The 23,946-nt window shown below is 52.5% G+C and overlaps 1 protein-coding gene across 2 annotated transcripts; it reads left to right on the plus strand.

Moving 5' to 3' along the window:
* Positions 1-404: 404 nt before the first annotated feature.
* On the plus strand, positions 405-23,372 carry SLC5A5 (solute carrier family 5 member 5). 2 transcript variants are annotated; one of them, XM_045380809.3, is made up of 15 exons: positions 405-1,129; positions 2,596-2,661; positions 2,949-3,000; positions 3,128-3,195; positions 4,477-4,631; positions 6,516-6,656; positions 6,757-6,886; positions 10,000-10,088; positions 11,095-11,207; positions 11,284-11,354; positions 12,622-12,708; positions 12,793-12,989; positions 16,981-17,105; positions 19,920-20,035; positions 22,889-23,372. In XM_045380809.3, exons 1-15 carry the CDS (start codon positions 773-775, stop codon positions 23,051-23,053), a joined length of 1,932 nt encoding a protein of 643 aa, XP_045236744.1. In that variant the 5' UTR covers positions 405-772; the 3' UTR covers positions 23,054-23,372. The 2 variants fall into 2 exon arrangements, with proteins under 2 accessions (XP_045236744.1, XP_073882464.1); XM_074026363.1 differs by lacking the exons at positions 405-1,129; positions 2,596-2,661; positions 4,477-4,631 and having other exon boundaries at positions 2,929-3,000; positions 22,889-23,236.
* The last annotated feature ends 574 nt before the right edge of the window (positions 23,373-23,946 follow it).

Here is a 23,946-nt window from a genome sequence, read left to right on the forward strand (position 1 = left end):
ACGGGTCCCCTGAAACCCTGAAAGTGAACCCCAGTCCTGCATGAAAGTGAGCTCCCCATAGCTCAACGTATTCAAGCACAATGCGGCTTTGAGTGCTGAAGCAGGCTGTGCAGCCTTGGATAAGTGACATGCCCTCTCTAAGCCTCAATTTCTCCACCTGTCAACAGCAGTGACAGCTGTGATCAGGGGATCACAGTGCATGGGGATGGCTGAGTGCATGGGGATGGGGAGGCATTTGGGAGCCCTCCCCAATACCACCCCCTGCAGCCACCCAGGTAGCCTGTCCCGGCCTGTCTGTCCCAGTCCAGGGCGGAAAGGGTGCGAGTCCTGCCCGCCCCTAGGTCTGGAGGCGGAGTCGCGGTGACCTGGGAGCCCAATAAATCTGCAGTCCACAATCACGAGCTGCTCCCTAAGCCCCAAGGCGACCTCCAGCTGTCAGCGCTGAGCACAGCACCCAGGGAGAGGGACAGACAGCTGGCTGCATGGGACAGCGGAACCCAGAGTGAGAGGCGAGGTGGCCAGACAGACAGCAGGGGCAGACGCGGAGACAGAGCAGGGATAGGGAGGCGGACACGGACATCGACAACCCGTAGATTCTTAACCCAGGGAGCCCCGGCCCCTCTCGCCGCTTCCCACCCCAGACGGAGCAGGGACAGGCTGCCGAGCATCCTCCTACCCGTCCGTCCGGTCCTGCCTCCTCGGCTTCTGCCAGCTTCCCCGGCTTGAACGCACAGGGCGTCCGAGGACGCGCTGGGCCTCTGCACCCGCCCTCATGAAGGCCGTGGAGACCGGGGAACGGCCCACCTTCGGAGCCTGGGACTATGGGGTCTTTGCCCTCATGCTCCTGGTGTCCACTGGCATTGGGCTGTGGGTCGGGCTGGCTCGGGGCGGGCAGCGCAGCGCTGAGGACTTCTTCACCGGGGGCCGGCGCCTGGCGGCCCTGCCCGTGGGCCTGTCGTTGTCCGCCAGCTTCATGTCGGCGGTGCAGGTGCTAGGCGTGCCGTCGGAGGCCTATCGCTACGGCCTCAAGTTCCTCTGGATGTGCCTGGGCCAGCTTCTGAACTCGGTCCTCACCGCGCTGCTCTTCATGCCCGTCTTCTACCGCCTGGGCCTCACCAGCACCTACGAGGTACCGGACAGAGGCCCAGGGGCAGGACCCGCCCCACTGGCAGTGCTGGGACCCGGTGCGGGGGAGGCGCTGGGGCTTTGAGCCGCTGTGCAGGAGGAAGCGAATGGCACCTCGGTGCTTTAACGGAAGGGGCCCCTAGGCAGACACGTGGGGAGGTTTCTAGGAAAAGGCCCCAGGCGCCCGGAGAGGGGCAGGAGGGAGGAAGAGAGAGCCTGGCGTCCTGCTTCTTCGGTGGAAGCGCGCGAGGGGCGGGGCCCGGCTCCACCAGGTGTGTACTTATGTGTGGACACACACCTGCCTCCCACCTGCCCGGGCGTGGAGACCCACGTTTGCGCGATAGAGGGGAGTGCTGACGGCTCCAGGGTTCGAAACCTGGCTTCACTGCTTTCTTCTATCTTGGACAAGGGGCGTGCCTCTGTTTGGGTTTCCCAGCTGTCAAATGGGCGAATTACAGGACCTCCCTTCAGGGGAGAGGGTAAAGGGATTAAAATCGTGGCTCACGCCTGTAATCCCGGCACCTTGGGAGGCCAAGGCCGGCGAATCATTTGAGGTCAGGAGTTCGAGACCAGCCTGGCCAACATGGTGAAACCCCGTCCCTACTAAAAATACAAAAATTAGCCGGATGTGGTGGTGGGCACCTGTAATCCCAGCTACTCGGGAGGCTGAGACAGGAGAACTGCTTGAACCCGGGAGGTTGCAGTGAGCCGATATCGCTCCATGCACTCCAGCCTGGGCGACAGAGCTAGACTCTTCTCTCAAAGGAAAAAAAAAAAAAAAAAAAAAAAAATTGTGGCAGGGCGCGGTGGCTCACGCCTGTAATCCCAGCACTTTGGGAGGCCGAGGTGGGTGGATCACGAGGTCAGGAGTTCAAGACCAGCCTGGCTAACATGGTGAAACCCCGTCTCTACTAAAAAGACAAAAATGAGCCGAGCGTGGTTGCGCGCGCCTGTAATCCTAGCTACTCAGGAGGCTGGGGCAGGAGAATTGCTTGAACCTGGGAGGTGGAGGTTGCAGTGAGCCGAGATCGTGCCACTGCACCCCAGCCTGGGCGACAGAGCGAGACTTCGTCTCAAAAAAAAAAAAAAAAAAAAAAAAAAAAAAATTGTGACAGGTGTATCCTAGGCGGCCAACACCATTGGCCCCGGGCACTGTCTACACTGTGCGCTTGCGGGCCACGTTGGTGTCCGCTGAGCGGTGGCTGTTCCAGGAGCCCGCGCCCGTCAGGCGCAAGTGGGAGGGCGCGTGCACACGCATGGACCAGTCCTCCAGGTCCACGGGGTACGCACAGGCACGGGATGGCACCTGTAAACGCGTGTGTGCGTGCGACGGGGCCCCCACGTGCAAGAATCTGGCGAGCGCGGTTGGCTTCCGGAGGAACGGGCCCACCTAGAGAGCAAGCGAGGGACCCCAGAGGCCTCAGCTCCCGGGTAGGGACTGTCCAGGTGACCTCGAGTCCCTCCTTGCAGTATCTGGAGATGCGCTTCAGCCGCGCGGTGCGGCTCTGCGGGACGTTGCAGTACATTGTAGCCACGGTGAGTGGCCTCGGCCCCGCCCTCCGCGCAGGGTCCCGCGAGCGCCAGCCTTCACTAGCCCCGCCTCAACCATTCAAGACCCCGCGCAGACCCCGCCCCACGCTCCCATTCTGACTCCGCCCCCACCAGTCCCGTCCCATCCACACCTAGCCTGACCCCGCCTCCACTCTGCGAGACCCGGCTTATCTGCCCCGCCCATATGCTGGGACCACCCTTCTCCCTCCTCTCCCCATCCCCAACTCGCCCAGACACCCTCCCCGTTCACCCGCTCCACACTCTGTCTACAGATGCTGTACACTGGCATCGTGATCTACGCACCGGCCCTCATCCTGAACCAAGGTGTGACTCTGGGAGATCAGGGGAGGGTGTCTGGGAGGAGAAAGGGAGGGAGAGGAGGACCCAAGACGCTGGGAACTAAGTTTGTGCCCCGCCCAGGGGCCTAACAGAGGGACCTCTTTTTGCATAGTGACCGGGCTGGACATCTGGGCGTCACTCCTATCTACCGGAATTATCTGCACCTTCTACACAGCTGTGGTGAGTGGCCCTGGGAACCTACTCCACACGGGGGATCGGGCCCACTGTGTCACTTGTGGGGAGACTCTGGGCTTGCCCCTTTCTCCCGAGGAAGCCTCTGTCCCAGCTGGGACCCAGTGTCCTCATCTTTATAGTGAAAAGTGAGCTGAAAAGCTTATTGCTGAGAATGTAGAGGTATAGTAGCTTCAGGCATGGCTGGATCAAGGCACTCTGACCTCGTCCTCTGGGTCCCTCCCCCAGGCCCCATCAGCTCCAGGCTTCCACCTCTTCTGGCTTCCCGTCCAGCAGGAAGTGAGCTCCTGCTTCATCCTGGGGCTGGCTGAGGTCCAAGGGAGGGTTACCTTTGGCTGGCTCAGGTCTGACCTTGATAGTGATATTGTCATTATAGTGATAATAATAGTAATGGCGGCAGGGCGCAATGGCTCATATCTGTAATCCCAGCACTTTGGGAAGCAGAGGCAGGCCGATCACCTGAGGTCAGGAGTTCAAGACCAGCCTGGCCAACACGGTGTAGTAGCACTTCTACTAAAAATACAAAAATTAGGTGGGCGCAGTGGCACATGCCTGTAATCTTAGCCTCTCAGAAGGCTGGGGCAGGAAAATCGCTTGAACCCGGAAGGCGGAGGTTGCGGTTCGCGGAGATTGCGCCATTGCGCTCCAGCCTGGGCAATAGAGCGAGACTCCGTCTCAAAAAAGTAAAATAATAATAATAGTAATGGCAGCAGTCACTCACTGACGCTCATATATATCATGTCATGTTCCAAATCTTTTTCACTTATTAACTTGTTTAATTCCACTGAGCACAGTGGCTCATACCTGTAATCCCAGCACTTTGAGATACCAAAGTGGGAGGATCACTTGAGGCCAAGGGTTCGAGACCAGCTTAGGCAACATAGTGAGACCCCCCCCCCATCTCTACAAAAAAAATTTTTTTTAATTAATCGGGCATGTGGTGGTACCTGCTGTAGTTCCAGCTACTCTGCAGGCTGAGGCAGGAGGATCACTTGAGCCTAAGAGTTTCAGGTTGCAGTGAGCTGCGATCACACCACTGCACTCCAGCCTGGGCAATAGAGAGAAACCCTTTCTTTAAAAATAAAATAACTTACTTAATTCTTACAACAACACAGTAAGAAGGTATTATTATTAATCCCACTTTAGAGATGAGGAAACTGAGGCATAGAAAGGCATCAGTCCCAGGCACCACTGAAGGCCAGGTAGGCTTAGCCACGGCCAGGTCCTCCATCTAACTGCCCCTCTCCCTCTCTCTGTCCCATGCTGCAGGGCGGCATGAAGGCTGTGGTCTGGACTGATGTGTTCCAGGTCGTGGTGATGCTAAGTGGTTTCTGGGTTGTCCTGGCCCGAGGTGTCATGCTTGTGGGTGGGCCCCGCCAGGTGCTCACCCTGGCCCAGAACCACTCCCGGATCAACATGATGGAGTGAGTGAAAATGCAGAGGATACTGCAGCAGGATGGGGCTGGGACCAGCGTGGTGGCTCACGCTTGTAATCCCAGCACTTTGGGAGGCCGAGGCAGTCAAAGCACTTGAGCTCAGGAGTTTGAGACCAGCCTGGGCAACATGGTGAAACCCCATCTCTACAAAAATACAAAAATTAGCTGTGTGTGGTGGTGTGCACCTGTGGTCCCAGGTAGTCGGGAGGCTGAGGCTGGAGGGTTGCTTGAGCCCAGTAGGCCGAGGCTGCCGCGAGCTGAGATCACACTACCGCACTCCAGCCTGGATGACGGAGCTAGACTCTGTCTCGAAAAAAAAAAAAAAAAGCAGGGGGGCGGCTGGGCGCGGTGGCTCACGCCTGTAATCCCAGCACTTTGGGAGGCCAAAGTGGGGGGATCACCTGAGGTCAGGAGTTTGAGACCAGCATGACCGACATGGAGAAACCCTGTCTCTACTAAAAAATACAAAATTAAGCTGGGCGCGGTGGCTCACATCTGTAATCCCAGCACTTTGGAAGGCCAAGGTGGGCAGATCACGAGGTCAAGAGATCAAGACCATCCTGGCCAACCTGGTGAAACTCCATTTCTACTAAAAATACAAAAATTAGCCGGGCATGCTGGTGGGTGCCTGTAATCCCAGCTACTCAGGAGGCTGAGGCAGGAGAATTGCTTGAACCTGGGAGACGGAGGTTGCAGTGAGCCGAGATGGTGCCTCTGCACTCCAGCCTGGTGACAGAGAGAGACTCGGTCTCAAAAAAAAAAAAACCAAAAAAATTAGCAGGGCATGGTGGTGCATGCCTGTAATTCCAGCTGCTCGGGAGGCTGAGGCAGGAGAATCACTTGAACCCAGGAGGTGGAGGTTGCGGTGAGCTGAGATCACGCCATTGCACTCCAGCCTGGGTGACAAGAGTGAAACTCCATCTTAAAAAAAAAAAGAGAGAGAATGCAGCTGGCCTCCATTTGTGCCCTGGGATGGTAGAAATCAGTCAATGCCTCCTGCTCCAGGAGGTCCTTGCTGCTCTCTGCTCCTCCCCTCAGATCAGACTGGGAGCTAAAGCAGCTCTGAACTCTCAGCTGGGCAAAGAAAGAATGGTTTTTGAGTGCATAGATAGATGACTCAGTAAACAAATACATGAGGCCGGGCGCGGTGGCTCAAGCCTGTAATCCCAGCACTTTGGGAGGCCGAGACGGGCGAATCACGAGGTCAGGAGATTGAGACCATCCTGGCTAACACGGCAAAACCCCGTCTCTACTAAAAAATACAAAAAATTAGCTAGGCGAGGTGGCGGGCGCCTGTAGTCCCAGCTACTTTCGAGGCTGAGGCAGGAGAATGGCGTAAACCCCGGAGGGGGAGCTTGCAGTGAGCTGAGATCTGGCCACTGCACTCCAGCCTGGGCGACAGAGCGAGACTCTGTCTCAAAAAAAAAAAACAACCAAAAAACAAATACATGAATTTTCAATCTGGCAAATTCCTATGCATACGTCAAATCCACTCCATTTATTTTTTTATTTATTTTTAATTTAATTAATTAAATTTTTTGTTGTTTTGAGATGGAGTCTTGTTCCGTCACCCAGGCTGGAGTGCAGTGGCGCGATCTCAGCTCACTGCAACCTCCACCTCCTGGGTTGAAGTGATTCTCCTGCCTCAGCCTCCCAAGTAGCTGGGATTACAGGCACCCGCCATTATTCTCAGGTGATCCATCCGCCTTGGCCTCCCAAAGTGCTGGGATTACAGGCATGAGCCACCGCGCCCAGCCAACAAAACCCACTACAAATATCCCCTATAAGGTCCAGAAGTGCTGTCTGGGGCCCTTGGGAGGGTGAAGTCAGCGTGACATCTCCACGTGACTAACTTGCCCTGTCCCCACCCAGCTTTAACCCTGACCCGAGGAGCCGCTATACATTCTGGACTTTCATGGTGGGTGGCACGTTGGTGTGGCTCTCCATGTATGGCGTGAACCAGGCGCAGGTACAGCGCTACGTGGCTTGTCGCACAGAGAAGCAGGCCAAGCTGTGAGTGTTTGGGGGGAGCAAGGTGGGGGTGTCTGGGACACGCTGTCCCCTCCACCAGCCTGAGGCTGTCCCCTAAGCCTTAGGCCACCTCTTCCCCCAGGGCCCTGCTCATCAACCAGGTGGGCCTGTTCCTGATCGTGTCCAGCGCTGCCTGCTGTGGCATCGTCATGTTCGTATTCTACACTGACTGCGACCCTCTCCTACTGGGGCGCATCTCTGCCCCAGATCAGGTGAGTCCCACCCAGGCTCCTGGTTGGCTCTGCACTCCCTCACTACCTTGGTGGGACTGAGGTCAAAGAGCATTTCTAGCAGAATGAATGGCCTGTGCAAAGGCCAAGAAGCAGGAAAGCGCTCAGAGGAGGCCAGGCGCAGCGGTTCACGCCTATAATCCCAACACTTTGGGAGGCCGAGGCAGGTGGATCACCTGAGGTCAGGAGTTTGAGACCAGTCTGGCCAACATGGTAAAACCCCATCTCTATTAAAAATACATAAATTAGCTGGGCGTGGTGGCACACACCTGTAGTCCCAGCTACTCAGGAGGCTGAGGCAGAAGAATCGCTTGAACTCAGGAGGCAGAGGTTGCAATGAGGGGAGATCGCACCACTGCACTCCAGCTTGGGTGACAGAGTGAGACTCTGTCTCAAAAAATAAAAATAAAAAATAAGGCCGGGCGCGGTGGCTCAAGCCTGTAATCCCAGCACTTTGGGAGGCCAAGACGGGCGGATCACGAGGTCAGGAGATCGAGACCATCCTGGCTAACACGGTGAAACCCCGTCTCTACTAAAAAATACAAAAAACTAGCCGGGTGAGGTGGCGGGCGTCTGTAGTCCCAGCTACTTGGGAGGCTGAGGCAGGAGAATGGCGTGAACCCGGGAGGCGGAGCTTGCAGTGAGCTGAGATCTGGCCACTGCACTCCAGCCTGGGTGACAGAGCGAGACTCCGTCTCCAAAAAAATAAAAAATAAAAAATAAAAAAAATAAAAAATAAATAAAAAATAAAAGAGCTCAGAGGAGGATCTGTGAGGAGTGGGGAAGGTGAGTCTGGGAGGCAATGGACCGCCCTCAGTGGGTGTAAGCAGGAGAGGGCCACATTCAGATCCAGAGTTCCAGAGAGTTCCAAAGATCCCCTGCGAGATGCTCAGGAGGAGATGAAACCATGATGCAGGCTGGGAGTGGTGGCTTTGGAGGCCTTTGGAGGCCAAGACGGGCAGATCACTTGAGGTTAGGAGTTCGAAACCAACCTGGCCAACATGGTGAAACCCCCTCTCCACTAATACAAAAATTAACCAGACCAGACCTGGTTAATTTTTGCCTGTAATCCCAGCTACTCGGGAGGCTGAGGCAAGAGAATAGCTTGAACCCACGAGGTGGAGGTTGCAATGAGCAGAGATCGCACCATTGCACTCCAGCCTGGGTGACAGAGACTCCATCTCAAACAATAACAACAACAACAACAACAAAACAAAACAAAACAAAAACAAAACAAGGCCGGGTGCAGTGGCTCACACCTGTAATCTCAGCACTTTGGGAGGCTGAGGCGGGGGGATCACCTGAGGTCGGGAATCGGAGACCAGCCTGACCAACATGGAAACACCCTGTCCCTACTGAAAAATACAAAATTAGCTGGGCATGGTGGCGCATGCCTGTAATCCCGGCTACTCAGAAGGCTGCGGCAGGAGAATCGCTTGAACCCGGGAGGCGGAGGTTGTGGTGAGCCGAGATGGCGCCATTGCACTCCAGCCTGGGCAACAAGAAAGAAACTCTGTCTCAAACAAAAAACAAAACAAAACAAAACAAACCCACAAAAACAAAAACTGTGATCCAGCAGGAACGAATCATGTTGGTTATAATAATAATGGCCAGCTCTGGTCTCCCATGTCCCAAGTGTCTACTCTGTGCCCCTTGCTGTTCCTTTCACCAGCAGTTAGTTTCCCATCTAATCTTTCTTCTGAGAAAGGCAGGGCGGTCACGGCTCCCACTTTACAGATGAGGAAACTGAGGCTCGGGGGGGGAAGTAACTGCCTGAGGTCAATGGGCAAGTCGGTGGGGGAAGTGCCAGGACCCATGCCTAGGTCACACCCCAAGTAGAGTTTTGACCATGGGGTTCAGAGTTAGCAGAGGGTACCGGGGACCACCCCATCTGCACTCCTCCCTGGAGATCAGATCCGGGACTGCTGGACTGTGTAACTTCAGGGAGGGACTGTGCCTCTCGGCCTCACAGTCTTCATCAGTAAAACGGGGATGACACAGGTCCCTGCTTCACAGGGATCCCAGGGCTCAGCACACAGTGGGGCTCAGGGACAATTCTCAGGTTCGTGCAGTTGATCAATAAACACACATTACAGCCTGAGGAACATAGGAAGACCCCATCTTTAAACAATTTTTTTTTTTTTTTTTTTTTTTTTGAGACGGAGTCTCGCTCAGTCGCCCAGGCTGGGGTGCAGTGGCCGGATCTCAGCTCACTGCAAGCTCCGCCTCCCGGGTTCACGCCGTTCTCCTGCCTCAGCCTCCCGTGTAGCTGGGACTACAGGCGCCCGCCATCGCGCCCGGCTAAGTTTTGTATTTTTAGTAGAGACGGGGTTTCACCGTGTTAGTCAGGATGGTCTCGATCTCCTGACCTCGTGATCCGCCCATCTCGGCCTCCCAAAGTGCTGGGATTACAGGCATGAGCCACCGCGCCCGGCCTTTTTTTTTTTTTTTTTCTTTTGAGAGTCTGGCTCTGTTGTGCAGGCTGGAGTGCAGTGTCACAATCTCCGCTTACCTCTGCCTCTCGGATTCAGGCGATTCTCCTGCCTCAGTCTCCCAAGTAGCTGGGACTATAGGTGTGAACCACCACACCAGCTCCACCACACCCACCTTAATTCTGTGTTTTGGGTAGAGATGAGGTTTCACCGTGTTGGCCAGGCTGGTCTTGAACTCCTGAGCTCAAGTGATCCACCCGCCTCAGCCTCCCAAAGTGTTGGGATTATAGGCGTGAGCCACTGTGCCCGGCCAGACCCCTATCTTTACACAAAAATTTAAAAAAATTAGCCAGGCATGGTGGCGCACACCTGTGGTCTCAGCTACTGGGTGGCTGAGGCAGGAGGATCGCTGGAGCCCAGGAGTTCTAGGCTGCAGTGAGCCACAATCGTGACACTGCACTCCAGCCTGGGCGACAGAGCAAGATCTTGTCTCAAAACAAAACAAAACAAAACAAAAACCACAAACAAAAACTAAATGCATATTAAATGCTGACTGTGAACCCCGTCTGTCCTGGGTGCTGGGGACGTGCAGCATCAGGACAGATAGAAGCCCCTGCCCTCGGGGTGCTGCTGTCTGGGAGACTGACCCCCAGTTCTCCCCAGTACATGCCTCTGCTGGTGCTGGACATCTTCGAAGATCTGCCTGGAGTCCCTGGGCTCTTCCTGGCCTGTGCTTATAGTGGCACCCTCAGGTGAGCACCCCCGCTTGTTCATGGAGTGTTATTTCAGCCCCTGGGAGCCTCCTCATCCCAACCTGCCATCCCCCTGGGGCATGGAATGTTCTGGACCTGTCCATCATTCCCAGTTCCTGCTTGATCCCTAGAAGACAGCTCAGGGAGGTGCTGGCAGAGAGCATGCCCTGGGCACAGGGACCCCAACTGCAGGGGTTTACCTTCTTATCACCTGTCATGGCCACGCCTGACTCTCCTCTCTTCTTCTTCCTTCTTTCCTTCCTTCCTCCCCCAGACAAATATTTATTGAACATCTACCATGTGGCAAGCACTGTTGTTCTTTTTTTTTTTCCAGATGGAGTCTTGCTCTGTTACCTAGGGTGGAGTGCAGTGGTGCGATCTTGGCTCACTGCAAATTCCGCCTTCTGGGTTCAAGCGATTCTCCTGCCTCAGCCTCCCAAGTAGCTGGGATCACAGGAGCACGCCACCATGGCCGGCTAATTTTTGTATTTTTAGTAGAGATAGGGTTTTGCCATTTTGGCCAGGCTGGTCTCGAACTCCTGACCTCAGGTGATCCACATGCCTTGGCCTCCCAAAGTGCTGGAATTGCAAGCGTGAGCCACTATGCCCAGCCCAGGTACTGTTGTTCTAAACCCTGGGGCACAGCCATGACCAAGCAGTCCCCTACTCCTGCCTTCCAAGGCCACACACTCAGGTGGTTTCCACTCTTCTGGGACTTCTGGTCACATGCTTTCACTGTCCCTTTTGCAAATCTCCCACATGTGACTATAGTCCCTCTGGAACCAGAACCTGCCTGTCTGTCCCACCTGCCCTTGGTCACAGGTGTCCTTGCTCCTGTGGGGATGTCTCAGGTCTTCGGGGAGGGGAGGGGTGGATATCTCCTTCACTTTTGCAGGACTGGGTTACCCCCACCTCTGCCCTCAGGCTGGGTGAGGTCTGGCAGGCCAGATGGTGTGGATGGTCTCTCCATATGGCCTGAGGACCCCCCACCGCCTTCCTCACACAGCACAGCATCCACCAGCATCAATGCCATGGCTGCAGTCACTGTGGAAGACCTCATCAAACCTCGGCTACAGAACCTGGCACCCAGGAAACTCGTGATTATCTCCAAGGGGCTCTGTGAGTTTCAGGGAGACCTGGGTGGGAGGCCAGGGCAGTCCCTCCCCATTGACCATGCCACCCCCGTTCACTACAGCACTCATCTACGGATCGGCCTGTCTCACTGTGGCGGCTCTGTCCTCGCTGCTTGGAGGAGGTGTCCTCCAGGTGAGACCCCACCTGCCCCCTGCCCTGGTCTCCCTGAGAGGCGGAGGCATCTTTCCCATTGAACTGAGGCTCAAAGAGGTCACATGTGGCCGCGGCAGAACTCCTTTTTTTTTTTTTTTTTTTTTTAAGGCGGAGTCTCGCTCTGTCGCCCCGGCTGGAGTGCAGTGGCGCCATCTCGGCTCACTGCAAGCTCCGCCTCCTGGGTTCACGCCATTCTCCTGCCTCAGCCTCCTGAGTAGCTGGGACTACAGGCGCCCACCACCACGCTGGCATTTTTTTGTATTTTTAGTAGAGACGGGGTTTCACCGTGTTAGCCAGGATGGTCTCGATCTCCTGACCTCAAGTGATCCACCCGCCTCTACCTCCCAAAGTGCTGGGATTACAGGTGTGAGCCACCATGACTGGTCTGGCTAATTTTTTTTTTTTTTTTTTTGAGATGGAGTTTCACTCTTGTTGCCCAGGCTGGAGTGCAATGGCACAATCTCGGCTCATTACAACCTCCACCTCCCGGATTCAAGCAGTTCTCCTGCTTCAGCCTCCCTAGTAGCTGGGATTACAGGCATGCACTACCACGCCCGGCTATTTTGTATTTTTAGTAGAGATGTGGCTTCTCCACGTTGGTCAGGCTGGTCTTGAACTCCCTACCCGAGGTGATCTGCCCGCCTCGGCCTCCTGAAGTGCTGGGATTACAAGCGTGAGCCACTGCGCCCAGTCTGGCTTGGCTAATTTTAAAACTTTTTTAGAGACAGGGTGTCGCTTCGTGCCTAGGCTGGTCTTGAACTCCTGGCCTCAAGCAATCACCCATCTCACCCTTCCAAGGCGCTGAGATTAAGAACTAGGTTCTATTTGATGCCAGAGGCCATCAGGGGACTTTTTTGCAGCTGGCTGGCTTGGGGCAGAGGAATTGGGAAGTGGGGGGTGGCGACCTTACGGAGGTTGCAGTGAGCCCAGATCGTGCCACTGCACTCCAACCTGGGCAGCAAAGTGAGACTCTGTCTAAAAAACAAAAAGAAGAAAAAAGGGCCTCCCTGGCTTGAGGATGGGACTGCCACCCACAGGAGAAAATCAGTATCTTTGCCTCCAACCCAGGGGAGAGAGGCAGGAACGGGGGGTGGGGGGTCCTCTTCCCTTTAGGGAAACTGAGACACAGAGGAGTCCTTGAGCCCCACAGTGGCGTTCCTGAGGTCTCGCTTTCCCAGCGGGTAAACTGAGGCCCGGAGGGGTGGGAGGGCTCCGCCTTCAGCCCCACTTCCACCTACTCTCCCAGGGCTCCTTCACAGTCATGGGAGTCATCAGCGGCCCCCTCCTTGGAGCGTTCGTCTTGGGAATGTTCCTGCCAGCCTGCAACACCCCGGTGAGTGGGGGCGGGGGCGAGGGGCGGGGCGGGGGCGGGGCCAGACAGGCCCCTCCCCTTCCCTGACGCCGGCTCTGCCCCCAGGGAGTCCTCTCCGGACTGGGCGCCGGCTTGGCGCTGTCGTTGTGGGTGGCCTTGGGCGCCACACTGTACCCACCCAGCGAGCAGACCATGAGGGTCCTGCCGTCGTCGGCTGCCCGCTGCTTGGCTCTCTCAGTCAACGCCTCTGGCCTGCTGGACATGGCTCTCCTCCCTGCTAACGACTCCAGCAGGGCCCCCAGGTGAGCCGACTTGGGGTGGGAGGGACCCGATCCCGGGATGGTGTGATCTTGAAGGGAAACTTGCTTGCCCTGAACTCTGCCTAAGAAGCCTGATTAGTAAAATGCATTCCTGGTGGAGGGAATGGTAGGTGCAAAGGCCCTGAGGCCGCAGTCAGGCTAGTCCCAGTCCAACTGCACTGAGGTTAGGGTGCATTTAATGGGAGGAGAGATGGGTGGGAGATATGGTGCAGCCAGAGGAAGCTAGTACTTTTTTTGTTTTGTTTTTCTGAGACAGAGTCTCGCTCTGTTGTCCAGGCTGGAGTGCAGTGGTGCAGTCTCAGCTCACTGCAGCTTCAAACTCTTAGGTTAAAGCAATCCTCCCAGCTTGAGGGCAGCCCAGAATTTGGTTTGATTCCAATTTTTATTGAGATAAATTAGCCATATAAAAGTGGCATTTAGGCCAGGTGGGCGCAGTGGCTCACACCTGTAATCCCAGCACTTTGGGAGGCCGAGGCAGGTGGATCACCTGAGGTCAGGAGTTCAAGACCAGCTTGATCAACATGGGGAAACCCTGTCTCTACTAAAAATACAAAACTTAGCCAAGCATGGTGGCAGGCGCCTGTAATCCCAGCTACTCAGGAGGCTGAGGCAGGAGAATTGCTTGAACCCAGGAGGTGGAGGTTGCAGTGAGCTGAGATCGTACCACTGCATTCCAGCCTGGGCAACAAAAATGAAACTCCATCTCAAATAAATAAATAAATAAAAATGGCATTTAGTATATTTGTGCAACCATCACCACTATCTAACTCAAGAACGTTTTCTTTTTTTTTTTTTTCTAATTTTGTATTTTTAGTAGAGACAGGATTTCACCATGTTGGCCGGGCTGGTCTCGAACTCCTGACCTCAGGTGATCCCCCCACCTCAGCCTCCCAAAGTGCTGGGATTATGGGTGTGAGCCACCATGCCTGGCCCCAAAAACATTTTCTTTTCTTTTCTTTCTTTCTTTTTTTTTTTCTGAGACAGGGTCTTGCTCTGTTGCCCAGGCTGCAGTCCAGTAGCGTGATCATAGCTCACTGCTGCCTCAACCTCCTGGGCTCAAGGAATCTTCCTACCTCAGCCCCCACTAGTTGCCGGGACCGCAGGCACACACCGTCATGTCCTACTAGTTTTTATTTTTATTTTTTGTAGAGACAGGATCTGACTATGTTGCCCAGGCTGGTCTGGAATTCCTGGGCTCAAGTGATCTGCCCGCCTAAGCCTGGCAAAGTGCTGGGATTACAGGTGTGAGCACCCAGCCAACCAAGAACATTTTCTGTTTTGTTTCTTTCTTTTTTTTTTTTTTTGGTTTTTGGGTGGGTTTTTCTGCTTTTTGGTTTTTTGGAGACAGGGTCTCACTCTAACACCCAGGCTGGAGTGCAATGGCACAATCACAGCTCACTGCACCTTTGACCTCCAGACTCCAATGATCCTCCAGCCTCAGCCTCCCAAGTAGCTGGGACTACAGGCATGCACCACCATGCCAGGCTAAATTTTTTGTATTTTTTATAGAGATGAGTTTTTGCCATGTTGCCCAGTCTCAAACTACTGGGCTCAAGTTATCTGCCTGCCTCTGCCTCCCAAAGTGCTGGGATTACAGGTGTGAGGTACTGTGCCCGGCCACAAGAACATTTTTTTATCATTCCAGAAACAAGCCCTGTCCCCATCAGCAGTCACTTCCCACTTCCCCCGTTTCCCCAGCTCCTGGCAAGCACGAATCCACTTTCTGTTTCTATGAATTTGCCTGTTCTGGGCATTTCATGTAAATGGAATCATAAAATATGCGACCTTTTGTGTCTTAGCATAATACATATATATTTTTTGAGACAGTTTCACTTTGTCGCCCAGGCTGGAGTGCAGTGGCGTGATCTCGGCTCACTGCAACCTCCTCCCAGGTTCAAGCAATTCTCCTGTCTTGGCCTCCTGAGTAGCTGGGGTCACAGGTGTATGCCACCACGCTTGGGTAATTTTTGTATTTTTAGTAGAGATGGAATTTCACCATATTGATCAGGCTGGTCTTGAACTCCTGACCTCAGGAGATCCACACAGCTTGACCTTCCAAAGTGCTGGGATTACAGCAGAGTACAGTGGAGCCACTGCACTCCAGTCTGGGTAAGAGAGTTGAGACTCCACCAAAAACAAACAAGCAAACAAAAAAACCCAAAAACATTTGTGAACAAGTTTTGGTATGGACATATGTTTTAATTTCTCTCGGTATATACCTATGAGTGGAATTGCTGGGTCATATTGTAATTCTTTATTTAACTTTTTTTTTTTTTTTTTTTTTTTTTTTTTGAGATGGAGTCTTGCTCTGTCACCCAGGCTAGAGTGCAGTGGTGTGATCTCGGCTCACCTCAACCTCCGCCTCCTGGGTTCAAGCGATTCTCCTGCTTCAGCCTCCCAAGTAGCTGGGATTACAGGTGTGCGCCACCACACCTGGCTAATTTTTATATTTTTAGTAGAGAAGGGGTTTCACCATGTTGGTCAGGGTGGTCTCAAACCCCTGACCTCAGATGATCCACCTGCCTCGGCCTCCCAGAGTGTTAGGATTACAGGCCTGAGCCACCACGCCCGGCCTATGTTTAACTTTTTGAGGAACTACCAGACTGTTTTCCACAGCGGCCACATCATTTTACATTCCCACCAGCAACATATGAGGATTCTAACTTCTCCACGTCCTCGCCAATACTCATTATTCTCCATCCTAGTGGGTGTGAAGTGATACCTCACTGTGGTTTTGATTTGCATTTCCCTGATGAATAATGATGTTGAGCATCTTTTCATGTGCTTATTGGCCATTTGTGTATCTTCTTTGGAGAAATGTCTATTCAACCCTTTGCCCATCCAGCCTGGGTAACATAGAAAGACCCCATCTCTATAAAAATGAAAATGAAAACAGCTGGGCATGGTGGTGCACACTTGTAGTCCCAGCTACTTGGGAGTTTGAGGCAAAGAGGATCGCTTGAGCCTGGGAGGCCAAGGCTGCAGTGAGGCATGATCCCACCACTGCACTCCATCCTGGGCAACAGAGCAAGACCCTGTCCCAAATTAAACAAAAACAAAAGCAAAAACACCCTTTGCCCATTTTTAAATTGGATGATTTGTCTTTTTATTGTTGAGTTATAATTTACATATTTTTGTATCTTTATATATTCTGGGTACAAGCCCCTGATCAGATGTATAATTTGCATGTGATATTTTCTCCCATTCTGTAGGTTGTCTTCATTCTCTCGATGGCATCCTTTGATGCACGGAAGTTTTTAATTCTTTTTTTGGGGGGTGGGGATGGAGTCTCACTCTGTCACCCAGGCTGGAGTGCAGTGGTGCGATTTCAGCTCACTGCAAACTCCACCTCCCAGGTTCAAGGGATTCTCCCACCTCAGCCTCCTGAGTAGCTGTGACTACAGGTGCACACCACCATGCCAGGCTAATTTTTGTGTTTTTAGTAGAGATGGGGTTTCACCAAGTTAGCCAGCCTGGTTTCAAACTCCTGACCTCAGCCTGCCTCAGCCTCACAAAGTGCTAGGATTACAGGCATGAGCCACCACCATGCTTCATTAATTTTTGATGAAGTCCATTTGATTTATTTTTTCTCTGGTGGCTTTTGCTTTTGGTGTCATATCTAAGAAACAATTACTGTCATGAAGATTCCCACCTGTGTTTTCTTCTGAGAGTTTAATTTGGTTTGATTTTGAAGGTGACAGGAAGCCCTAGAGAGTGATGGGCAGCAGCAGGTGATCTGAGCTACATTTTAGTAATGCGCTCTCTGACTGCGTGTGGAGGATGTCCAGGGTGGGCATAGGATACCTGGAGGGAAGGAGCGTTGCCTACTGCACAGGTCTGGACAGACAGTAGTGGAGGTCTGTGCTAGGTCATGGCAGTTGGGGGAAGGAAGTAAGGAGTGAGGTGGGAACAGCTTTTGAGCACAGGCAGGGGATAAAAGAGGAGGTTCAAGTCTGTCTGTCCCAACCTGCAGCTCAGGAATGGACGCCAGCCGACCCGCCTTAGCTGACAGCTTCTATGCCATTTCCTATCTCTATTATGGTGCCCTGGGCACGCTGACCACTGTGCTGTGCGGAGCCCTCATCAGCTGCCTGACAGGTAGGTAAACAGAGCCTGTGGCCTTAGAGGTCACCCCATTCATCTCTCTGTGTCAAGGCTCCACCCAGAAGGGAGGGGAGAAAGGACGCTCCCATTGGCCGAGCTACCACTGCCTGTTGTACACATTTGCACATAATTATTATTATTATCATCATCATCATCATTTTTAAGATAGAGTCTCACTCTGTCACCCAGGCTGGAGTGCAGTGGTGTGATCTCAGTTCACCGCAACCACCACCTCCCAGATTCAAGCGATTCTCATGTCTCAGCCTCCCGAGTAGCTGGGATTACAAGGGTGCGCCACCATGCCTGGCTAATTTTGCATTTTTAGTAGAGATGGAGTTTCACCATGTGTCTTGAACTCGTGGGCTCAAGTGATCCACCCACCTTGGCCTTCCAAAGTTCTGGGATTACAGGTGTGAGCCACTGCACCTGGGCTGTACCTATTTTTTTAAAAGGAAAAAAAAAGTTTGTGAGGAAAAAAGAAGGGTATATGTGTATATATATATACACACACACACACACTCTTTTATGTATATGTATACATAAAAGAAATTATGAATTTATATAAAAATTATGAATATATATATACATAAAATAAAGTGTGTGTATATATATATGTGTGTGTGTATATATATAGTTCCTTTTAAAGAGACTGGGTCGGCTGGGTGCGGTGGCTCACACCTGTAATCCCAGCACTTTGGGAGGCTGAGGTGGGTAGATCACCTGAGGTCAGGAGTTCGAGACCAGCCCGGCCAACATGGTGAAACCCAGTCTCTACTAAAAATACAAAAAAAAAAATTAGCTGGGCGTGGTGGCAGGAGCCTGTAACCCCAGTTACTTGGGAGGCTGAGGTAAGGGAATCGCTTGATCCGGAGAGGTGGAGGTTGCAGTGAGCCAAGATCGCATCACTGCACTCCAGCCTGGGCAAGAGAATGAGACTCCATCTAAGAAAGAAAGAAAGAGAGAAAGAGAGAAAGAAAAGAAAGAAAGAGAGAGAGAGAGAAAGGAAAGAAGGAAGGAAGGAAGGAAGGAAGGAAGGAAGGAAGAAAAAGAAAGAAAGAAAGAGAAAAAAAAAGAAAAGAAAAGAAAGAAAGAAAAGAGACGGGTCTCACTCTGTTACCCAGGCTGGAGTGCAGTGGCACGATCATGGCTCACTGCAACCTTGAACTCCTGAGCTGAAACAATCCTCCCACCTCATCCTCCCAAGTAGCTGAGACTACAGGTGTGCGCCAACGTAACCAGCTCACATTTACACCCTTTAAAGCTATGTCGCTTTCTTGACAACCCTGCACCTCTCAGAGCTTGCCCTATTTTGCAGAGACAGAAACTGAGGCATCGCCTGCAACTCCTCTCCCCCGTAAGATTAAGTCCTCAGTAGAGGATATGGGATGGGGCGGGTGGCGCTATCCCTGGTGCTGAAATATCTTTTAAAGCTGCCGGTGACTCTGCACTTGTCAGGGAATTCTAAATTCCACGGAAAAGTAGAAGGAGACAAAGAGGGGAAAATCAGTAGTGATAACAGTACCTGCTCACACTTCTTGAGTCTCAGACTTCACATTCATCAGGCCTTTATCGAGTCCTCCTCTGTGCTCGGCACTATTTTAGGCACTGGGGATGCAGCAGTGAATGGAACCGTGTGCTGAACCCTCCCAGCCATCCATTAATGTCTTTGTTTTGTTTTGTTTTTGTTTTTGTTTTTGTTTTTGTTTTTGTTTTTTTTTGAGACGGAGTCTCGCTCTGTCGCCCAGGCTGGAGTGCAGTGGCGCGATCTCGGCTCACTGCAAGCTCCGCCTCCCGGGTTCACGCCATTCTCCTGCCTCAGCCTCCCGAGTAGCTGGGACTACAGGCGCCCACAACCGCGCCCGGCTAATTTTTTGTATTTTTAGTAGAGACGGGGTTTCACCGTGGTCTCGATCTCCTGACCTTGTGATCCGCCCGCCTCGGCCTCCCAAAGTGCTGGGATTACAGGCGTGAGCCACCGCGCCCGGCCTGTTTTGTTTTTTGAAATGGAGTTTCACTCTGGTCGCCCAGGCTGGAGTGCAATAGTGCGATGTTGGCTCACTGCAACCTCTGACTCCCAGGTTCAAGCAATTCTCCTACCTCAGTCTCCTGAGTGGCTGGGATTACAGGCACCCACCCCTACGCCTGACTAATTTTAGTATTTTTAGTAGAAATGGGGTTTCACCATGTTGGCCAGGCTAGTCTCGAACTCCTGACATCAAGTGATCCCCTGCCTCGGCCTTCCAAAGTGCTGGGATTACAGGCGTGAGCCACCATACCCAACCTCCATTGATGTTTTTGTTTTGTTTTGTTTGTTTTGTTTTGTTTTAGAAACAGGGTCTTGCTCTGTCACCAAGCTGGAGTGCAGTGGCACAATGACGGCTCACTGCAGCCTTGACCTCTTGGGCTCAAACGATCCTCCTGCCTGAGCCTCCCAAGTAGCTGAGACTAGAGGCACGCGCCACCATGCCTGGCTAATTTTGTAATATTTTGTAGAGATGGGGTCTCACTATGTTGCCTAGGCTGGTCTCCAACTACTGGGCAACTCCAAGCAATTCTATCGCCTTAGACTCCCAAAGTATGATTATAAGCATGAGCCACCATGCCTGGCCTCACTGATATTTTATTACAACCTCACTGAATAGATGAGGAAACTGAGGCTCAGAGACTTGCCAGGGTCCCTCAGTGAGACTGGAGCCTGTTAGACTTCATAGTCCAGGGATCTTCTTTCTCTTTCCCAGGGCCTGGTCTCCAACCCCCATGACCCCTTCATTAAATACCTGGATTTCTCCATTTCTTCCCGCCTCTCAGGCCCCACCAAACGCAGCACGCTGGCCCCGGGATTGTTGTGGTGGGACCTCGCACGGCAGACAGCATCAGTGGCCCCCAAGGAAGAAGTGGCCATCCTGGATGACAATTTGGTCAAGGTCAGTCTTAGGCTGAGTTCCCAGATCTAGAGGCAGCCACGTGGCTTTGGGACATGACCATAGCTCAGGGGAGGGACATGGTACATCAGCACCTTTCTCCATCTCTTGTTATATCCAGTCAAAAGACTCTGTTGGGAGCTGATTCATCCTCAACAGTTTTTATTATCTCCCTTCACAAGGACTGAACGGAGTTTAATACTATTCCTTTTTGTTTGTTTGCTTGTTTTTTGAGACAGAGTCTCACTCTGTTGCCCAGGCTGGAGTGCAGTGGTGCAATCTTGGCTCACTGCAACCTCCACATCCCGAGTTCAAGCGATTCTCCTACCTCAGCCTCCTGAGTAGCTGGTACTACAAGCACATGCTACCGCGCCCAGCTAATTTTTGTGTTTTTAGTAGAGACGGGGTTTCACCATGTTGCCCAGTCTGGTCTCGAACTCCTGACCTCAAATGATCCACCCACCTTGGACTCCCAAAGTGCTGGGATGACAGGCGTGAGCCACCAAGCCCAGCCTCATCTTCAAGTTTTTATTATCTCCCTTCATAAGGACTGAACAAAGTTGAATACTATTCCTTTTTGTCGTTATCTGTTCTTACAGTGACTTCCAATCTTTGGCAGGTGAAACTGGTGTGCCGTTAGGGTATTGATGTAAAGTCTCTTCTTAAAATAAAATTACTTAATTCAAAAGTGAGTCAACTTGGGGGAAAACTCTTACATAAGAAACACAACAGATGGTAGACCGATTTTGGCTAAAACCGCGTGGTTGCTTTGTGAATTCCCAGAGTTTGGAAAATGCTGTCCCTGGGGGACCTGATCCCATGCCTACCCCTGTTTTGGAATCCCTGTTACATTCTCTCATTTACTGAGAACCTGCTATGTACCCAGTCCTGCTCTGGGCTATGGTCAGAGGCCCCCACCCCACCCTCATCTAGCAGGGGCAGGTGAAAACTAAAAAGAGAAACATGTAGGGTCTGTCTCAGCATGTGATAAGCATTCAAAAGATAATACAACCAGATGCTGTCAGGCTGGGCACGGTAGCTCACGCCTGTAATCCAAGCACTTCGGGAGGTTGAGGTGGGAAGATTGCTTGAGGCCAGGAGTTCCAGACCAGCCTGTCGAACATGGCTAAACCCGGTTTCTACTAAAAACACAAAAATTAGCCGGGCATGGTGGCGTGTGCCTGTAATCCCAGCTACTTGGGAGGCTGAGGCAGGAGAACTGAGCACTTGAACCCGGGAGGTAGAGCTTGTAGTGAGCTGAGATCATGCCACTGTATTCCAGCCTAGGTGACAGAGCAAGACTTTGTCAAAAAAGAAGGAAGGAAGAGAGGGAGGGAGGGAGGGAGGGAGGGAGGGAGGAAGGAAGGAAGGAAGGAAGGAAGGAAGGAAGGAAGGAAGGAAGGAAGGAAGGAAGGAAGGAAGGAAGGAGAAGGAAGGAAAGGAAAGAAAGAAGGAAGGAAGGAAAAAGAAGGAAGGAAAGGAAAGAAAGAGCCCGGTGTGGCGCCTCACCTCTGTAATCCCAGCACTTTGGGAGGCCGAGGCAGGTGGATCACCTGAGGTCAGGAGTTTGAGACCAGCCTGGCCAACATGGTGAAACCCCATCTCTACTAAAAATACAGAAAAATTAGCCGGGTGTGGTGGTAGGTGCCTGTGATTCCAGCTACTCGGAAGGCTGAGGCAGGAGAATCGATTGAACCCGGGAGGCAGAGGTTGCAGTGAGTAGAGATCATGCCATTGCACTCCAGCCTGGGCAACAAGAGCCAGATACTGTCAGAAAGAAAGAAAAGACAGACGAGAGAGAGAGAGAGAGAGAGAGAGAGAGAGAGAGAGAACGTAAGAGAGCAAGCAAGCAAACAAAAAAGAAAAACATGTAGGGTCTCAGCATGATAAACATTCAAAGGATAATAAAACCGGATGCTGTGATGGGGAGCAACTTTAGCCAGGGAAGTCGGGGGTGGCCTCTTGGGAGAGATGACATTGATTAACCCTGAGTTAGGAGAAGGAACCAGCCACAGACAGGAACAGCTTTGACTGAGAAGGGGATTGGGAGGGGAGGGGTTTAGCTGAAGGGGTTTAAAACTCCCTCCAGCTGCCCTAGAGAAGTATTTATCTTTTCTTTATTCCTCTTTTCTTTTCTCTTTTTTCCTTTCTTTTTTTTTCTTTCTCTCTCTTTTTCTTTTAGTTTTTGTTCTTTATTATTTTATTTTTCTTTTTTTGTTGTCTTTGTTTTATTTGTGTTTTTTTTCTTTTTCTTTTTTTGAGAGAGGATCTCACTCTATTGCCCAGGCTGGAGCGCAGTGGAATGGCCATGGCTCACTGCAGCCCCAACCTCCATGGCCTGAAAAATTCTCCTGTCTTTCAACCTCCTGAGTAGCTGGGATTACGGGCGTGCACCACCAAGCCTGGTTAATTTTTTTAATTTTTGGTAGAGATGGGGTTTTGCCATGTTGGCCAGGCCGGTCTTAAACTCCTGGGTTCAAGTGATCTGCCCGCCTCGGCCTCCCAAAATGCTAGGATTACAGGGGTGAGCCACCGTGCCTGGCCAGAAATGTTTATTTTTTTGAAGGTGAATGAGCAGAGAAGCAGAGAGAGGAGGGAGGAACTATAGCAGGCATCTGAGAAAGCGTTGATGGCCTGGGCTGTAGGTGACATGTGAGTGGGAAAGAGAAGCACATGGAAATTTTGGAGGCAGAGGGGGCAGGACTGGCCTGTGCACTGAACAAGGGGATAGTGTGCAATTCTGTGCATGCCCCGTCCCGCCAGGTCCACAAATGGCCCCATCTGGGAGGTGAGCTGATACGTAACAGGATGGGGACAGGGTCTCTGATGGGGTTTCTTTACCCCATTTTTCCCCAGGGTCCTGAAGAACTCCCTGCTGGAACCAAGAAGGCTCCTGGCTTCCTGCCCACCAACGAGGACCGTCTGTTTTTCCTGGGGCAGAAGGAGCTGGAGGGGGCTGGCTCCTGGACCCCCTGTGGTAGACATGATGGTGGTCGAGACCAGCGGGAGACAAACCTCTGAGGACAGAGCCAGCTGCTGACTGATACCCTGGGATGGAACCTCAGGATGGGTCAATCCCAGACCATGGGCCCACGGCCTCGGGCTGCGATTGGCTGGATTGCCTTGTATGCAAATGAGTTCAGGACTACAAGACCCTACCCCATGGGGAGGCCCTGCCTCCAGGAGGTCATTTTTTAAATCCAGCCCCTTTCTTCAACTGTTCCTAGTATTAGATGCTGCAGCCCCGACGGCTCCCCCAAAATAAGGCTGGGTTTTTCTCTCTTTCTCTTTTTATTTTTTTTGAGATGGAGTTCTGCTCTGTCACCTAGGCTGGAGTACAGTGGTGTGATCTCGGCTCACTGCAACCTCTGCCTCCCAGGCTCAAGTGATTTTCCTGCCTCAGCCTCTTGAGTAGCTGGGATTACAGGCACCCACCACCATGCCCAGCTAACTTTTTGTATTTTTAGTAGAGATGGGGTTTCACCATATCGCCCAGGCTGGTCTCGAACTCCTGACCTCAAGTGATCCACTCACCTTGGCCTCTCAAAGTGCTGGGATTACAGGCATCAGCCACCATGCCCGGCCTACCGTTTTTCTCAGTCTATAATAGAAAGATGTTGGCCGGGCGCGGTGGCTCAAGCCTGTAATCCCAGCACTTTGGGAGGCCGAGACGGGCAGATCACGAGGTCAGGAGACGGAGACCATCCTGGCTAACACGGTGAAACCCCGTCTCTACTAAAAAATACAAAAAACTAGCCAGGCGAGGTGGCGGGCGCCTGTAGTCCCAGCTACTCGGGAGGCTGAGGCAGGAGAATGGCGTAAACCCGGGAGGCGGAGCTTGCAGTGAGCTGAGATCCGGCCACTGCACTCCAGCCTGGGCGACAGAGTGAGACTCCGTCTCAAAAAAAAAAAAA

This window comes from Macaca fascicularis, chromosome 19, assembly GCF_037993035.2.
Source record: "Macaca fascicularis isolate 582-1 chromosome 19, T2T-MFA8v1.1".
Lineage (NCBI taxonomy): Eukaryota > Metazoa > Chordata > Mammalia > Primates > Cercopithecidae > Macaca > Macaca fascicularis.